The 16,727-nt window shown below is 50.8% G+C and overlaps 1 protein-coding gene across 1 annotated transcript in view; it reads left to right on the top strand.

The window, feature by feature from the left end:
* Positions 1 to 13,172: 13,172 nt before the first annotated feature.
* cd63 (CD63 molecule) overlaps positions 13,173 to 16,727 on the top strand; it is a 49,049-nt gene continuing 45,494 nt past the window's right edge. Inside the window, exons 1-2 of the mRNA XM_060821025.1 lie at positions 13,173 to 13,404; positions 13,645 to 13,741. Coding sequence (XP_060677008.1) covers positions 13,676 to 13,741 — 66 coding nt within the window. The 5' untranslated portion in view covers positions 13,173 to 13,404; positions 13,645 to 13,675. The remainder of the gene's footprint in view (positions 13,405 to 13,644; positions 13,742 to 16,727) is intronic.

The raw sequence follows: 16,727 nt of genomic DNA, 5'->3' as shown, positions 1-16,727 counted from the left end.
TGTTAATCAGCATTTTTTGTGTCTCCTATTTATCAGGTGGATTGCTGATTGGACACAGGCTATCTCCACTAATTTGGAAATAAAATTGAGAGTTACTGCACTCTACCAGATTCAATGAAAATGTTGTCCTGGGTTTCAGTTGTGATATGAGATATATGCGATTGCTGTTGTCAGTCCAAGCAATGAGCCAGCTCTGCTCAGGGCCTGCCTATTTCACAGTCTTGCCTCTTTTTCAATAACATTCCCTGTGTCTCTCAACGTTTGTGTCGCAGGAATGCGGAGACGAGGTTAAAATCCAATCAGCCACGATCTTATTGAATGGTGGAACAGGCTCAAAGGGCTGAGTGGCCTACTCTTGTTCCTTGTTTGACTGTGAAGTGATCGGAACCAGGTGGATCTTGTAGACTATGAGATCCTTGACTGGGGTCTCACACCTGCACACACACACACACCATGGGGAAAAAAATAAGCACTACCGCAGTTAGGCAGTAGTGTGGGGCTTAATTATATAAAAGGAAAAGAGAAAATACAAACTGGGGAATCACGCAGCATTACCCTTTGATGTGAAGGACACTGCTTTGTCACTGAACCACTTGGGTGTTTTCCCTGTCAAGAGTTGGATCAGTATCACTGTGTGCACCTGGGCAGGGACTCTCCTCCTCGAGTGTGTCAGAGGGGAAGGGGACTATCCCAAAAAAAAAAGTAACAGGGGATCCCCCCCCCCGTCACTGTTTGATCACACAGCATTGCCCTTTGATGTGAAGGGCACTGCTTCTCACTGGCCACTCAGGTGTTCTCCTATCTTGAGCGCTGGATCAGTGAGAGTGTGCAAGGACTCTCCTCCTTGAAGGTGTCAGAGGGGAAGGGGACTATCCCTAGAATAGCTGCCCCACCTCCAGAAAGCTGAAGGAAGGAAGGAAGGAAGGAAGGAAGAAGGCAGAGGCAGAAGGAGGTGAGAGTTCTGAGTCCTGGACCTACTTTGGAGCTGCAGCCTGGGCCTCACCCAGGTCAAGGGTTGCTGCTGACCTGGAGCCCACTCCCACTGCTAGTCTCTGAGACCCCGCCTGGACCTGTCTCAGCTATTACTGCTTGGGGCCTGCCTCACTGCTGCTGCCTGGGACTTGCCTTGGGGACCCTCCCCAACAGGTCTGCCCCCACCGCTGCGAGCAAGGGCCTACCTGGGACTCGCCAGAGGCCTGCCTCCACCACTGCCGTTGCCCGAGGCTGGTCTCCACCATTGGGCACCTCCCCAGGACCTCCGCCGCTGCTGAGCCAGAGGCCCACCTCCACCGAGCAGCAGAGTATGGCGAGCCCGAAGGTCGCAGGGCCCAGCCGCACCAACGCCGGGGTAGCCACTGCCTTAGGCTCGGCTGTCCCAACCCCGGCCGCAACCGCAACCCCCTTCAGGCACTTAATTAAACGCCTGGGGGTCAAGGCCTTTCCCCACCCCAATACAACCAGCGAGGCCTGCAGCAAGGCCATGACTAGTTTGTCGGCCCACTGCTATCGTTGCTGCGGCCCGGATGTATGGGAAGGCCGTTTTCTTCCTCAAGACCGAGCAGGCGGTCCACCTGGCCGTGGAGAGGGGGCTCACTGTGGGTGGGACACATTTGCCCATCGATCCTTTGAAGGTCACAGCCCAGAAGGTCGTGATCTCCAACGTCCTGCCCTTCATTTTCAGTGAGCTCCTTCTTCCCCACCTCAACACCTTGGGGGGAGATCTGGTCAGGTATCCAACCGCTCCTGCTCAGTCTTAAGGACCCCGCCCTCCAGCGCGTATACTCCTTCTGACGCCAGGCGTTCATTTGCCTGGCCCGGGAGGAGGACACCGAGGGCTCTTTCACCCTCCCCCACAAGGGCACAGCCTACTGCGTCTTCTGGACGGCATGCGGTACCACCTGTGTGACAAGGTGGGGCACATTAGAAAAAACTGCCCCACCCAGAAGGCTGCCCAGCCCTCACCAATAGCTAAGGGTGGCACCACCACACCCACTCCCCCAAAGTCAACACCACAAGCCCTGGCAACGGGGGCTAAGCTGGAGATTTCCAATGCCTCAGCCTCTGGCAGGGGGGGGGGTGGGGTGAGCGTCCGACCAGCCCACGGGGAGACCACCCTATCACCTTCCCCTACACCAAGCCCACAACCCACCCCGCCCCGGCACGACAATGCCCCTGCGGCTGTGCCAGCATCGCCCCAGCACGGGAACCCTGATCCCCAAACCTGTACCCGATCCTGGCCCCACTGACCCCACACTCAACCCCTGCCCCATTACAGAAACCCCTGGGGCTTCAATGCCTGCCCCTGAGCCCCGCCCTAGCACTAACCTGAGGGGAACCATTGCTGTTTCACCTCCTGCTGCAACTGTGTCTCTAGGCCCCGCTCCTCCCTCCCAGACTATTTTTCTGGGGGCCTTGGCACTGGGGGAGGAGCAGGGCCCTGAGCCTCTGCTGCCCGATGATCCAAGCTTGGGCGTTCTGGGAAGGGGTGTGCTGAGGAAGGTACTGCCGGTGACCCTGGGGGTAGGGTCGCCAGGGGTTCAAGGCCAGTTGATGGTGCTGGACCAGCCCTCGTTCTCTTGATGCGGGAGGGTTGGTGATTGAGGGTGGCCTCCTGGAGGAGGGTATGGGATCGGTGGCGGACACTGGGGATGACGCGGAGTCCGTCTCCAGCAACGTTCGAGTCCCAGGTGCCCCCCACCGAATATTCTTCCCCCCCCCTCCAAATCCCCCTCGAGGAAGTCTGGCAGTTTGTCGAGGAAACTCGGAGTTGCTGGGATAGAGCCCAACTGGCGCTCAACCGCTGCAGCTCCTTCGAGAGAGTCTACTGGTCGGCCCACGTTGCGCGCCAGGTGCCTGGGCTTGATGTGAACGAGCGACCGTGTATCAGGAACTTCCTGGCGGCCCTCCTGGTGAGGGTGAGGGCCTTCTGTGCCCCTCTCTCGTCCTCCCAGTAAATGTGTGTATATATGTATTTTTTTAACTGTACTGGTGGTGGTTGCACAATGCTTCCAACATGGAGACAACTATAGCCAGCCTCGACATCAACGGCAGCAGGGAGTCACAGCGCAGATTCCAGACCCTCTCGGTCCTTCGGGACGGGAGGTATGCGGTGTGCTTCCTGCAAGAAACCCACGCTATCCCGGGAGACGAAGCCACCTGGCTCCTGGAGTGCTGAGGGGGGCGGGGTCTACATGAGTCACCTCACCCGCAGATCTGGCGGGGTGGCTATCTTGTTGGCCCCGCATTTTCAGCCGGAGATCTTGGGGTTCAGGGAGCCCGTGCCAGGCCGTTTGCTTCACCTGACGGTTCGGCTGGGGGGCGCGGTGCTTCACTTGGTGAACGTCTACGCTCCCCTGGCCAGGCCGAGGCAAGCGAGCTTCTTCGGAGAAGTGTCCGCTCACCTTGCTTCCATCGACGAGAACCAGTGCTTCGTCCTCGAGGACAGGGACCAGGGCGGTGCCCGCACCGGTTGGGCATCGGGGAGGAGGTTGGGGGACTTGGTCAAGTCCTTCAACCTGGTGGACGTCTGGTGGAATCTCCATCCTGACTCCATCGCCTTCACCTTCATGAGGCCTGGGGTCGGAGTGTCCAGAATCGACCGCCTGTACGTTTTGCAGGTATACGCCTCCTGTTTCCCAAAGGCCTCCACGTGGCAGGTGTCGTGCACGGACCATCACCTGGTGTGGGCGGAACTCCTTCTGTTTGGCGCCAGGCTGGGCTCCGCGTACTGGCACTTTTCCGCTGCTGGAGGAGGAGCTGTTCCGGGACTCGTTTCATCGTTTCTGGGCCGGCTGGAGAAGGAAGCGGGGAAGCTTCCCCTCCTTGAGGCTATGGTGGCACGTGGGCAAGGCTCACGTCTGTGTCTTCTGTCAGGAGTATGCGAGGGGGTCGACAGAGGTGGAAATCCAGGATCGGGGAGTTGGAGAGGGAGATGCTCGACCTGGAGTCACGCCTCGGTCAGCCCGACGCGGACCCGGCCCTGCGCGGGGTGTACGAAGAGAAGAAGGCCGTGCTGCAGTTGCAGCTTGTCGGGGCTCGGGGCGTATGTGAGGTCGCGGATCCAGCTCCTCCAGGACCTGGACCGTGGCTCCCCCTTCTTCTACTCGCTGCAAAAAAGGCGTGGCACCCGTCAGCAGCTCCTTGTGCTGCTGGCCGATGACGGGTCCCTCCTCTCGGATCCGGAGGGTATCAGGGCCCACATCTGATCCTATTACACGGTCCTGTTCTCTCAGCATCCGTCCAGCGAGGATGCTCGCAGAGTTCTGTGGGAGAACCTGCCGCAGCTTGGCCCGGAGGCCGACCAGGGTCAGGGACGTGTTGGGTGCCGGGGGCCTGGGCTGGACGCTGCCGCGGGACATAGCGAGCAGGGCAGCGGTAGACATCCGGTACGTGGCCACCGCCATCCAACGCCTTAAAACAGTGGTGCTCGGACCCGATGTAGTGCACCAGTTGGAGGACACTCAGGTGTGTGGTGGGATCCCGTCTGCGCTCACCCCAGCCCAGACGGGATTTCACACTGGCCCCAAGGTCCCATACTTCCCGCGGGAGCCTGTGCCCCACAACCTGAGCCGCCTCCAGAATTTTAATTTTGTTCCCTTTCGGGGGTAAAAAGCTGGGTCCTGTATAGACTGCTGCTGCACACCATCCACCTCTTCTCCCTCATCCACTGTCTGGACACGCCTTGGCGTGCCCATTTGCCACCAGGCGGTGGGGATCCCCAGTGGACAGCTCTCTACGCGGGAGTCCTCCTCCTTTCTCTCGGGGATCTGGAGTGGAGGGTGCTGCACGCAGCAGTCCCCTGCAACCGCAGATTGCGGTGGTTCATGGACTCCCAGCCCAACTGCTTGTTCTGTGGTGTTGTGGAGTCCGTGGACCATGTGTATGTTGGGTGTGGGCATTTGCACTCCCTTTTTGATTTTCTCAAAATCCCCTCCCCTGTTTTTGGTTGCACTTCAGTCCCACGCTCCTGATCTTCGGGCACCTGGTACGGAGGAGGGAGGGTAGGTCTGAAGACCTCCTCGTGGGTCTGCTCCTGGGCCTGGCCAAACTGGCCATAAACAGGTCCGGGCAGCGGGCCGTGGAGGGGGTTGCTAGGGCCGACTGCCTGCCCCTCTTCCACGGTTACGTTAGGGCCTGGGTTTCTCTGGAGAAGGAGCGTGCGGTGTCCACCAACACCCTGGAGTTGTTCAGGGAGAGGTGGGCGCCGCAGGGAGTGGAGTGCATTATTTCCCCCTCCAACTCTATTTTGATTTAATCCCTGTCCTTCCCCTTCACTGTTTGATCACACAGCATTGCCCTTTGATGTGAAGGGCACTGCTTGTCACTGGCCACTCGGGTGTTTCCTTTCTTCCTAGTGGTGGAAATTTGAATAAAGATCTGTGCACCTTGTGTTTTTCAGTGTCTCACACCTGCACACACTCAACAAAAAAATAGTAACAGGGGATCAGGTCCAGGCAACGGGCCGTGGAGGGGGTCATTAGGGCCAACTGCCTGCCCCTCTTCCACTGTTACATTAGAGCCTGGGTGTCTCTGGAGAAGGAGAACGCGGTGTCCACCAACACCCTGGAGTTATTCAGGGAGAGGTGGGCGCCGCAGGGAGTGGAGTGCATCATTTCCCCCTCTAACTCTATTTTGATTTAGCCCTGCCCTCCCCTTCACTGTTTGATCACACAGCATTGCCCTTTGATGTGAAGGGCACTGCTTGTCACTGGCCACTCGGGTGTTTCTTTCCTTCCTGGTGGTGGGAATTGAATAAAGATTTGTACACCTTGTGTCTCACACCTGCACACACACAACATGGGTGCTGGGGAAAAATAAACATTACCGCAGTTAGGCGGCAGTATGGGGAATAGGAAAAGACAAAAAGGTATTAGCAGGGGATTTATGATCTCCTCCGTTCAGGGGACTGACTCTGAGTTGGCTGGCCACAGCCAGTGTACTGTGCACAAATAAATAAATGGGGACTTAGTGACAGGATATTAGCCATTGTGCAGTTATTGTGGTGTGGTATGTTATGTGTGAAGCTTCTTGGGATATGTAATCCTGCATTAAAGGCTCTTCACAAATACAACTGTTTATTTGGCACCTTGTTCATGGAGTTGCATGTTGCTGAACAGCTACTGTGACCAAACCAAAATTGTAATTAACAAATGTATGAAAAGTGCCAGGTCTTTAGACTCCTCAATCTTTTGAATTACATTCTCAACTTTCAGAAATCAGTTTCCCAGGCTCTTTTATTCAAACAATAGGTAGCACAGCCCCATAACATGCCAACAAAGGTGTGCTGATGGCCACTCACAGTGCTTGACATGTGCTGTGTGGACTGGAGCATTTCTGATGCAATTATGCCACAGCATAAAGATCAGAGACATTCCATTGGTTCAAACAATTGCTTGTGTTTAGCCAATGGCTTCTCTGGATGCATAGATCGGATTGGAATCAACCACATTTGCTTGGCTGATTTCCAAAAGCTGCTTATATTGCTCAGGAAGCATATAGATGCATATACATGCCAGGATGCTCTAGCAAAAGAGTAGTATCTCCCTTTTTACCATTGCAGGCAGCAACAAAGAACAACTACTTGAACAGCACAGAAGATTCCCTCAATGTTGTCACTTCCTGTAGTATCACCTTCCCACCAATCCTATATCCAAACCCCGTTGCCATGACGTATCGCACCTTTTCTTGTCCTCCCCAATCTTGAAGATTTCCTGCACGATGCCTCAGCTGTTAGAGTATCCTTCCATTGTTCAAACAATTGGCAAATACTTGGATTGTGAATAGTTCTGGTCGCCATATTCTAAAAAGGATACATATAAGCACTTGGGAAAAGTGAGAGGGGAAAGGTTTAAAAGGGACCTGAGGGGCAACGTTTTCTACACAGAGGGTGGTGCATGTCTGGAACAAGCTGCCAGAGGAAGTGGTGGAGGCTGGTACAATGACAATATTTTAAAGATATTTGGACAGATACATGAATAGTTCAAAGTTTGTGCGAAACTTGAGCAAAACTAATGTAGTTTATAAAATACCATGCAAGGACTGCACAAAACACTATATAGGACAAACAGGAAGACAGCTAACAATCCGCATACATGAACACGAACTAGCCACGAAACGACACGACCAGCTATCCCTAGTAGCCACACACTCAGACAACAAGCAACATGAATTCGACTGGGAAAACACTACTATCATAGGGCAAGCCAGACAGAGAACAGCCAGGGAATTCCTAGAGGCATGGCATTCATCCACAAATTCCATCAACAGACACATCGACCTGGACCCAATATACCAATCACTACAGCGGACAGCTGAAACTGACACCCGGAAGCGGCAAGGACAGACCACTATAAATACCGGAAGAAACATCAAAGAAGCGCTTCGCAGGAGGCTCCACAGCACTGATGATGTCTCCTAGTCAGGGGACGAAACGTTTGCAACAAAAACTTCCAGCTCGGCGAACAGAACCACTACATACATGAATAGGAAAATTTAGAAGGATATGGGCTAAAAGCAGGCAAATGGGACTAGTTCAGTTTAAGAAACCTGATTGGCATGGACGGGTTGGACCAAAGGGCTGGTTTCTGTGCTGTATGACTATGTAAGTGCAAAACAATTCATAAGGATGATCCCAAACCTCACGGGTTACACCCACCAGGAAGGATTGGCCAATATGAGACTCGTTACCCCAAAAAAGAGAAGACTGAGGGGCGACCAGAGAGATAGGTCTTCACAAGTACGAAAGAGTAGACATCGGAGAAAAACTGGGTAAAACCAAAAGCTGTTCCATCTTTCACTGGACAATTGGATAAATATTTGAAACAGAGTGATTTTCGATTCATTTTGGACTGATACAGGGATATGGGAAGAGAATGGGAAAATTAGATTAGCTTAGGTTCAAATTAAGAGATTGAGGAGAGGACAGAAATGGGACAATTTCAGGATTGCTACAAGGCTATGGAGAGGGTGTGAGGTGGTGAAATATACTTGAGATTGCTCCAGCAAAGAGCCAGTGTTGACACAATTAGCCAAATGGCCTCTTTCTGTTCTCCAAATCTCTGTGGCTCCAAATTAATTGCTCAGGTTAAGCAGACCACACCAACTGAACCATAACAACGACAGAAATTGTTTCATTATACAGCCTTTCCACTTCCCTCCCCAAGTCGCAAACTAAAAGCTTGTAAATTTCAGATCAAAAGCTAATCCAAACAGATTATTAACGGAACTGATAAAATATCCCCAGGGTCTTGCTAAATGTACAATATAAATCGTTATGACAGAGTCTTCATGACCATCTCGTGATTCTGAAGCTTTTTGCCTATGAGGTCGGGTTTCCTTTCAGCAAATGTCAAAATGAAGCAGTGGGAGCATGTTTCCTTTTCGTTTTCCTTTCAGATCCAGTAAAAGTCCAGAAGAACTAAGGCTGTGCTGTGTCATAATTCCCACCTTCTTCCTAGTCCCAAAGACTGACAGCCCTCTGAGATAGGAAATGTCTCTTCACCTTTGTCTAAAATGGGAGGAAGCATTCTCCCAGCATCCACCGGGTCAAGAGCCTCCTCAGAATTGTTTATGTTTCAGTAAAACCACCTCTCATTCTTCTAAACTCCAAAGGGTATGGGACAAGTCCGCTGAACGTGCTCTTTTACAACAAACCACATCATCTCAAGAATCAGGAGACCAAAACTCTTGATATGTTCCTGCCTTGCTTTATATTCATCTGGCTTTGAATTAGGTTCAAAGCCTGTGCCGTGATCACAGTTAATTTTATCCCCGTTCACATGGCAGACACTGGGTGGTCAAGTAATTAAAACCAGGACAATGAAGGCCCCATTGGTACTGTCACTGGACAAGCAATCTGGAAGCCCATTTTCTAAAGTCATCAGTTCAAATCCCATCAGCAGCTGATGGAAGTTAAATCCAATTGAAAACTGCTTACAGTGATGGAAACCATAACAATTATCAGGAAATCTCTTGTGGTTCACTAGCATTCTTTAGGGAAGGAATTTAGTAATTCTTGTCTGGTCTGGCCTACGTGCAACTCCAGATCCACAACCAATGTCGTGGATTCTTCACTGCCCTCTGAAATGGCCAAGTGAGCCACTCAGTTCCAAGGCAATTAGAGATGGGCAACCAATGGGAATCTTGCCTGTGACACCTTCCTCTTACAGATGACCAAGATTTATAATCAACCTGTTATTGCACGCCTCTGGAAGACGTAGGATTTGAACCTGGGTCACCTAGCTCAGACGTAGGGACATTACCACTGTGCCACATGAGCACATTGTTGACACCTATTTACAGAGCCCCTCTCACTGCCTCAGATTTAGATTTTATTGTCCCGTGTACTCAAAGACAGAAGTAAAGGAGTACAGTGAAAAGTGTATAATGTTGCTACACATGGTACGTAGGTACAAAAAAACCTAGGTATATAGGAAGAGAAATGAGAGTTATAAAGTTAAGCATTACTACATAGATTGGTAGAAAAATAAAGAAATAGGTAACAGTTTACATTAAAGTTCAACAGCCTTGGGTCCACCACTTACTCGCTCTCCAGGAAGATCTCAGCTATCTGTTCTCAACGCCACCAACGATACTGTCGCTGCTGCCGCCTCTATGATCTTTTCCACTGCCTCAGGAACATGCCCAGGCAGGATCCACTCACATGCTGAGCCGAGACCCTGCCATGAGACACTGAGAGACCAGCTGGCACACTGCCACGACACCAGGCTGAGAGCCACCAAGAGACCAAGCTAAGACCCGCCGGGAGACCAGGCCAGGACCTGCCAAGCGACCAGGCCATGAGCCACCAAGAGACCAGGCCAGGACCCGCCGAGAGACCAGGCCGGGAACCGCCCAAGAGACCAGGCCGGGACATGCCAAGCGACCAGGCCGGTACATGCAAAGAAACCAGTCCGGGATGCGCAGAGAGACCAGGCCGGGACACGCAGAGAGACCAGGCCGGGACCCGCCGAGAGACCAGGCCGGGACCCGCAGAGAGACCAGGCCGGGACCTGCCGAGAGACCAGGCCGGGACCCGCCGAGAGACCAGGCCGGGACATGCAAAGAGACTAGGCCGGGACACGCAAGACCAGGCCGGGACCCGCCGAGAGACCAGGCCAGGACATGCAAAGAGACTAGGCCGGGACACGCGAGACCAGGCCGGGACCCGCTGAGAGATCAGGACGGGAGCCACAGAGACCTGCCATGAGGCCAGACTGAGACCCGTCAAGAGACCAGGCCGGGACCCACCAAGACACCAGGCTAGGACCTGCCATGAGACCAGATTGAGAGCTGCCATGAGACCAGGCTGGGAACTGCTAAGAGATCAGGCCAGGACCCACCGAGAGACCAGGCCGGGAACCGCTGAGAGATCAGGCCGGGACTCGCCAAGAGACCAGGCCGGGAACTGCTAAGAGATCAGGCCAGGACCCACCGAGAGACCAGGCCGGGAACCGCTGAGAGATCAGGCCGGGACTCGCCAAGAGACCAGGCCAGGAACCACCAAGAGACCAGGCCGGGACCCGCTGAGAGACTAGGCTGGGGAACCGCTGAGAGACCAGGCTGGGGAACCGTCGAGAGGCCAGGCCAGGACCCACTGAGAGACCAGGCCGGGAACCACCGAGAGACCAGGCCGGGAACCATCGAGAGACCAGGCCGGGACCCGCCACGTGACCAGGCCGAGAACAGAGAGACCAGATTGGGACCCGCCTAGAGGCCAGGCCAGGACCCACCGAGAGACCAGGATGGGACGTGCAGAGAGACCAGACTGAGACCCACTGAGAGACCAAGCTTGGACCTGCCGAGTGACCAGGCCAGGACCCGCCGAGAGACCAGGATGGGACATGCAGAGAGACCAGACTGAGACCCACTGAGAGACCAAGCTTGGACTGCCGAGCGACCAGGCCAGGAGACCAAGCTTGGACCTGCAGAGCGACCAGGCCGGAAGACCAAGCTTGGACCTGCCGAGCGACCAGGCCAGGAGACCAAGCTTGGACCTGCAGAGCGACCAGGCCGGAAGACCAAGCTTGGACCTGCCGAGCGACCAGGCCAGGAGACCAAGCCTGGACCTGCAGAGCGACCAGGCCAGGAGACCAAGCTTGGACCTGCCGAGCGACCAGGCCAGGACCCGCCAAGAGACCAAGCTTGGACCTGCTGAGTGACCAGGCCGGAAGACCAAGCTTGGACCTGCCGAGCGACCAGGCCGGGACCCTTCAGGAGAGGTGAACACTAAGAAGGGGAGAACACCAGAAAGGAAGAAGAAAAAGAGAAATAGGGGAAAAAAAGAGAAGGAAATGAGAAATAACAGGAGAGGAGATCTGGTTGGAGTGTCCTCCTCCACTGTGATCTCTAACACACACACCCAGACTGGGGCAGCTGAAGTGCTTCACTGTCCTAAAGAAGTACTTTTATGAGAACTGGTGAGATATATTACCACCTTCAGGCTGAAACAGATGCAAAATGATCAATGAGGGCCTGGCTGTTTGTGTTCTTCAGTCCAGGGACCATGTTTTGTGTTTCCTGTTGATCAGGTTTGTTGAATTGTAATTGAAAACTCTTATTTTGCAGCTGTCCGCTCTAGATAATGGAAAGAGTGCCTTTAAAAAAAAAACACCATTTTCTAAAATCCAGGACTTGTTGCTCAATTCCCCTCTTCGTTCAGCAAAATGATACTTGCCAGTCCCAGATGGCAAATGAGAGCTATTTCCTGAGGGTTGTGATGAGAGTCTCATTTTCACATACCCAAGGGTTCAGCATCATAGTGAGGCCCTCAATGAAAGGTCCTGCTCAGAAGTATCTGACCTTTGGCAGGCTGGAAGTAGGAATCCTACACTGGATCAAAGATTAGCATGAAGGAAGGGATAGGAGAAAGTGAGGACTGCAGATGCTGGAGATCAGAGCTGAACATGTGTTGCTGGAAAAGCGCAGCAGATCAGGCAGCATCCAAGGAGCAGTTTTGGGCATAATCCCTTCTTCAGGAATGAGGAGAGTGCGCCAAGCAGGCTAAGATAAAAGGTAGGGAGGAGGGACTTGGAGGAGGGGCGTTTGAAATGTGATAGGTGGAAGGAGGTTAAGGTGAGGGTGATAGGCCAGAGTGGGGATGGGGGCGGAGAGGTCAGGAAGAAGATTGTAGGTTAGGAAGGTGATGCTGAGTTCGAGGGTTGGGACTGAGACAAGGTGGGGGGGAGGGGAAATGAGGAAACTGGAGAAATCTGAGTTCATCCCTTGTGGTTGGAGGGTTCCAAGGTGAAGTCATGGTAATGTACATAGACTTGGAAGCCAGAACCCCCAGGCCAATGTACTGGGGACATGGTTTCAAATCCCACCATAGCAGACAGTGAATTTTGAATTCATTAAAGTAAATCTAGAATTAAAAGCCTATCTAACCATGATGTTGTGGTGCTAGTATTGGACTGGAATGTTCAAAGTCAGAAGTCATATGACACCAGGTTATAGTTCAACAGATTTATTTGAAATCACAATCTTTTGGAGCATTGCTCCTTCAAGCAATGGTGTTGGACTATAACCTGGTGCTGTATGACTTCTGACTATTTAATCATGGTTCACTAATGCCCTTTAGGAAAAAGAATGTACTGTCCACATCCCGGTCTGACCTACATGTGACTCATGGACTCACAGCCCGGTGGTTGACCCTTAACTGCCCTCTCTTACAATCTCCGAATGAAGTTTCTGATGAAATAGCCACCCCGTTTCACTTTGAAATGCGCAACAAATGCAGTGACTCTCAGGAAATGAGCAAAGAAAACGACCCTGACGGCACTTGTCAAATGAAGTAAGAATGCATTTCATAAATGGGTAAATCATTCAACTCCTCCTTGGGCAAACACACTCGTTCAGTTTGGAGTCATGGTCGGCATGGACTGATCGGATCGGAGGGTCTGTTTCCGTGCTGGATGACTCTGACTTTATACCTCAAAGTAAAATCTAGTTTGACCCCCAACTCTGCAACCAACTACCTCCCACGGCTTGTGTTCCTCCCCGGCTGTGTCTGGCGATCCAGTCCGTGTCTTGATCACTGCCAGTTTGTGGCAGTGACTTGCCTCCCTTTCCTGTGACTGTTGACAATGATCGAAGCTGCGGGAGGGCAACCGTTTGTGCAGCATTTAGTGTTTGCCGGTTTATACGTATGAGGTGCTTTCCCATTCAGCTAGAAGGCTGCTCCTGTAGCTTTCCAGTTCTCCCGCCCCCCGCCTGCTTCTCCTCCAGGGGCTGGACCTTTTGGCGTGGTTTGAGTTTTTTTTTAAAAATAAATATGTAGACTCTGCCCCCTTTACGTCGAAATTTGACGTCAAATCAGTGGATTAAAAAAAAGTGTCAAATACTCGCCTGTGCTCCAGTGTGGTAGTTCTTGTTGGATCAAGAGTGTTGTCAGTGCTAGGGTTTCAGGTAGGGGATTAATGATGTTTATAAGCGTTTGGTGTTTTCTTTAATAGTGTCTCAACGCTAAATCTTTTCAGTATCTCCGACTGTGGAGAAATATGGCTGTGTTTGGGATTTTTTTAAAAAAAACTCCTTCATCCACGTCCTCAAGTCATGATGCTTGGTCCCTGTCCCCTCCCTCGACTTCCTCTTTTTAAATCGTCAAAGCGTTTTTTAAAACAACCATTTTATTCCTTTGTTTTGTAGAGGAATCAATTTCAGTTTACAAAAAAAGAAAATGGCTGTGGAAGGAGCGATGAAGTGCGTCAAGTACTTGATGTTCATATTTAACTTCTTGTTCTGGGTGAGTGTTAGCTTCATGTCAGTTTTCAAACCTTTTTGTGTATGTCTGGGATGGAAAGGACAAGAACGGCGCGGTCATGAGGGGGTCAGTGTCTGTATCCTAATTTATTTGTTTTTTGATGTAACTGAATTATAGTTCAGTGAAAAGTAGGTTTAGTAAATGTTACTGTAAGTGTTGAATCAAACTTGATTATATTCTTGTATGGTGACTGCATTTTGTTACAAATGAGTTTTTTTTAAACCTTACCTCATTTTATTGTTTCTTTAAGTCTATGATTATAGGGTTTTTAATTAAAGTTTCCGTGCTGCCCCCCTTCTTTTAAAAAAAAACATTGTTTTCTATGCTCAAGTCGATACACTAATGTTCTGAGGATGAAACCTTGTTTCTCTGCCAAAAAAAAAAGTGGAGGCTCCCTATTTATTATCCGAGGGAGTAGCTACGTGGACAGAGACTTCTATTAAGAAATCACCCATGTGTGAGAGAGACTTGAGAAATACAAGATCTGTGCAGAGGACTTCATTTTAGGTTCCCTCACCCAGAAAGGGAGGAAATTTGTGTGGATTTTTAAAACAAAACGTACATGAGATTTGTTTTTCTCAACCAGAATGGGGGAGAGGAAATAGGATTGTTTTGGGTGGGATAGCACTTTTTGTGTTGAGAGGGAGGGAATTCTTCCAGGGGAAAAAAAAATCAGCTTCCTACCTGAGAGAAAAATTAGAAAGGATTTTTTTTCCTTTGGTTGGCAGTCAGCGGCGTTGTGGTAAAAGCTTTGCTGAATTGTGACTTCTTTTTAAAATTTGAACAAGTCGTGACCTGTATTGCCTGCGAGAATAGTTTTGATTTCACCCCCTCTCCCGGGTGCGGTGCTGGTTTTTTCCCCGCTCTCGTTTCTCTCCAATCTGTTTCCAGACAGGACTTTCAGGTTTTCAGCTGAGAATTTTCTGCAGGCAAATGCAAAGGTTGTTTGGGCGGGGAGGAAACGTTTGTTTAACGCGTTAGAAACAAACCGTGTTGGAAAAACTCAGCAGGTCGGGCCGTTTCTGTGGAGACAGAAACTTCCAACATTTCGCATCGACAACGTTTTTTTTTTGTTGGGTCAAATTATTTGCAATTAGCCCCCTTTTTTTTATATGAACGTGTAACCCAAAAGTATCACTGGAATCCTGGACTATATCATTTGATTGTTGCTTTCAGCAGTTTCCTACTGATTTTAATGTTGCATTTAATGTCTTGTGCTGGTGAAATACTGTGAGTTTGCCTTTTTACCCGGGGCTGTTTTATTTCTGGATTAGAAATAGATACTTCTAGAATTGTTCGAGGAGAGGGTTAAACCGCTAGGGTTGGGAGTGCCTGAATCAGCGAAGACTCTTATTCTGGCTTTGAATAAGAGGATGTCCTGTCTTTCTCCCAGTTCATCTGGGACCCAGAGCTTTTCAATGGAGCTTTGCCTGTGGTGAAACAGCAAGTGGACGATGGCCTAGTAACAGTGTTGCACTGAAAGCACGATGCTGGGGTAGGCAGGTAGCATCTGTTGAGACAGTTAACCTTTTTTGAGTCCAACATGGCTCTGCTTTGGAACTTGACACGCTGTCTAGCCTCACTTAGCCCCTTACTGATCTTTTGATATGTATTGTGAGCTGAAAATGTGTTGCTGGTTAAAGCACAGCAGGTCAGGCAGCATCCAAGGAACGTTTCGGGCCAGAGCCTATGTATTGTGAGCCAGGACCTTGCCACCCTGTCCCTCCCTGATGAGGTGAGGACTCCGAACTGGTTGCTGCTGTTGTGACTGCAGGTGAGGCTTCATCTTGGCCAGTCGATTTTATTATGACCATTTTAAAATCCTGCATATGCACATCTTAAATACTCAATACCAACAAGACACCTGACATCTACCTGTCAAAGGATTCAAATGTAAATTTGGAGCAGAATCGTGCCGTCGGCCCCTTGAACCTGGTATGCCCTCTGATAGTGATTGGCTTGATAATGGCCTCCGTTTCACTCTCCTGACACACTCTCTCCTTTCTTCATTCTCTCTCTGACTCCACCTTGAATACATTCAATGACCCAGCCTCCACTGCTCTCTCTTAGGAATGATAATTCCAAATGACCCTCATTTCTTCCTCCTCCTCATCTGGCATTTTTAAACCTTTCTCAAAAGGGGCAACCTTTTAACCTCCTCACTGTCAAATTCCTTCAGGGACCAGTGTTTGAATAAGCTCACCTCTCCTCTAAATGCCAATGAATACAGACTTGAGTGGTCTCCGTAGATAACCCTTTATAATCCCAGGAAACAGTCATATACCCATTGCCTTACCGAACCCTGACTGATTTTTTTAAAGACAGCTTGTTTCACATTCCAGGCATCGATACAAAGGTATTTTGAGATGTTTCACCAGAGCATTGCCCAGTGGTGCACTATTTGATAATGTAAGGAGATATTGGGACAGTTTTTTGATTAGATTAGATTAGATTAGATTAGACTTAGTGTGGAAACAGGCCCTTCGGCCCAACAAGTCCACACCGACCCGCCGAAGCGCAACCCACCCATACCCCTACATTTACCCCATTACCTAACACTACGGGCAATTTACCATGGCCAATTCACCTGACCCGCACATCTTTGGACTGTGGGAGGAAACCGGAGCACCCGGAGGAAACCCACGCAGACACGGGGAGAACGTGCAAACTCCACACAGTCTGTCGCCTGAGTCGGGAATTGAACCCGGGTCTCAGGCTTGACTGAAGCGATGATGGGTTTTTCTCGTGGAAGGCAAGAGAAGCTTATGAGGGGTTTTCCTGGGTTTGGCTGTTATAACTTTCAACCAACGGTGAAACTTGGGATATAGGAAGCTGGAGGAGTGTAGCATCCGGGAGGGTAAGGCTGTGGAGTGATTTGAAAACACAGGCATTTGAACTGAGACATGTGCTTTTTGACTAACATTAAGCACAGGATAATGTGTCAATGGGAGTTGGGATTTGTAAGGCC

Source organism: Hemiscyllium ocellatum, chromosome X, assembly GCF_020745735.1.
Source record: "Hemiscyllium ocellatum isolate sHemOce1 chromosome X, sHemOce1.pat.X.cur, whole genome shotgun sequence".
Lineage (NCBI taxonomy): Eukaryota > Metazoa > Chordata > Chondrichthyes > Orectolobiformes > Hemiscylliidae > Hemiscyllium > Hemiscyllium ocellatum.
Note: the sequence above shows the minus strand (reverse complement) of the source record. Positions and strands in the feature narration are given on the sequence as shown.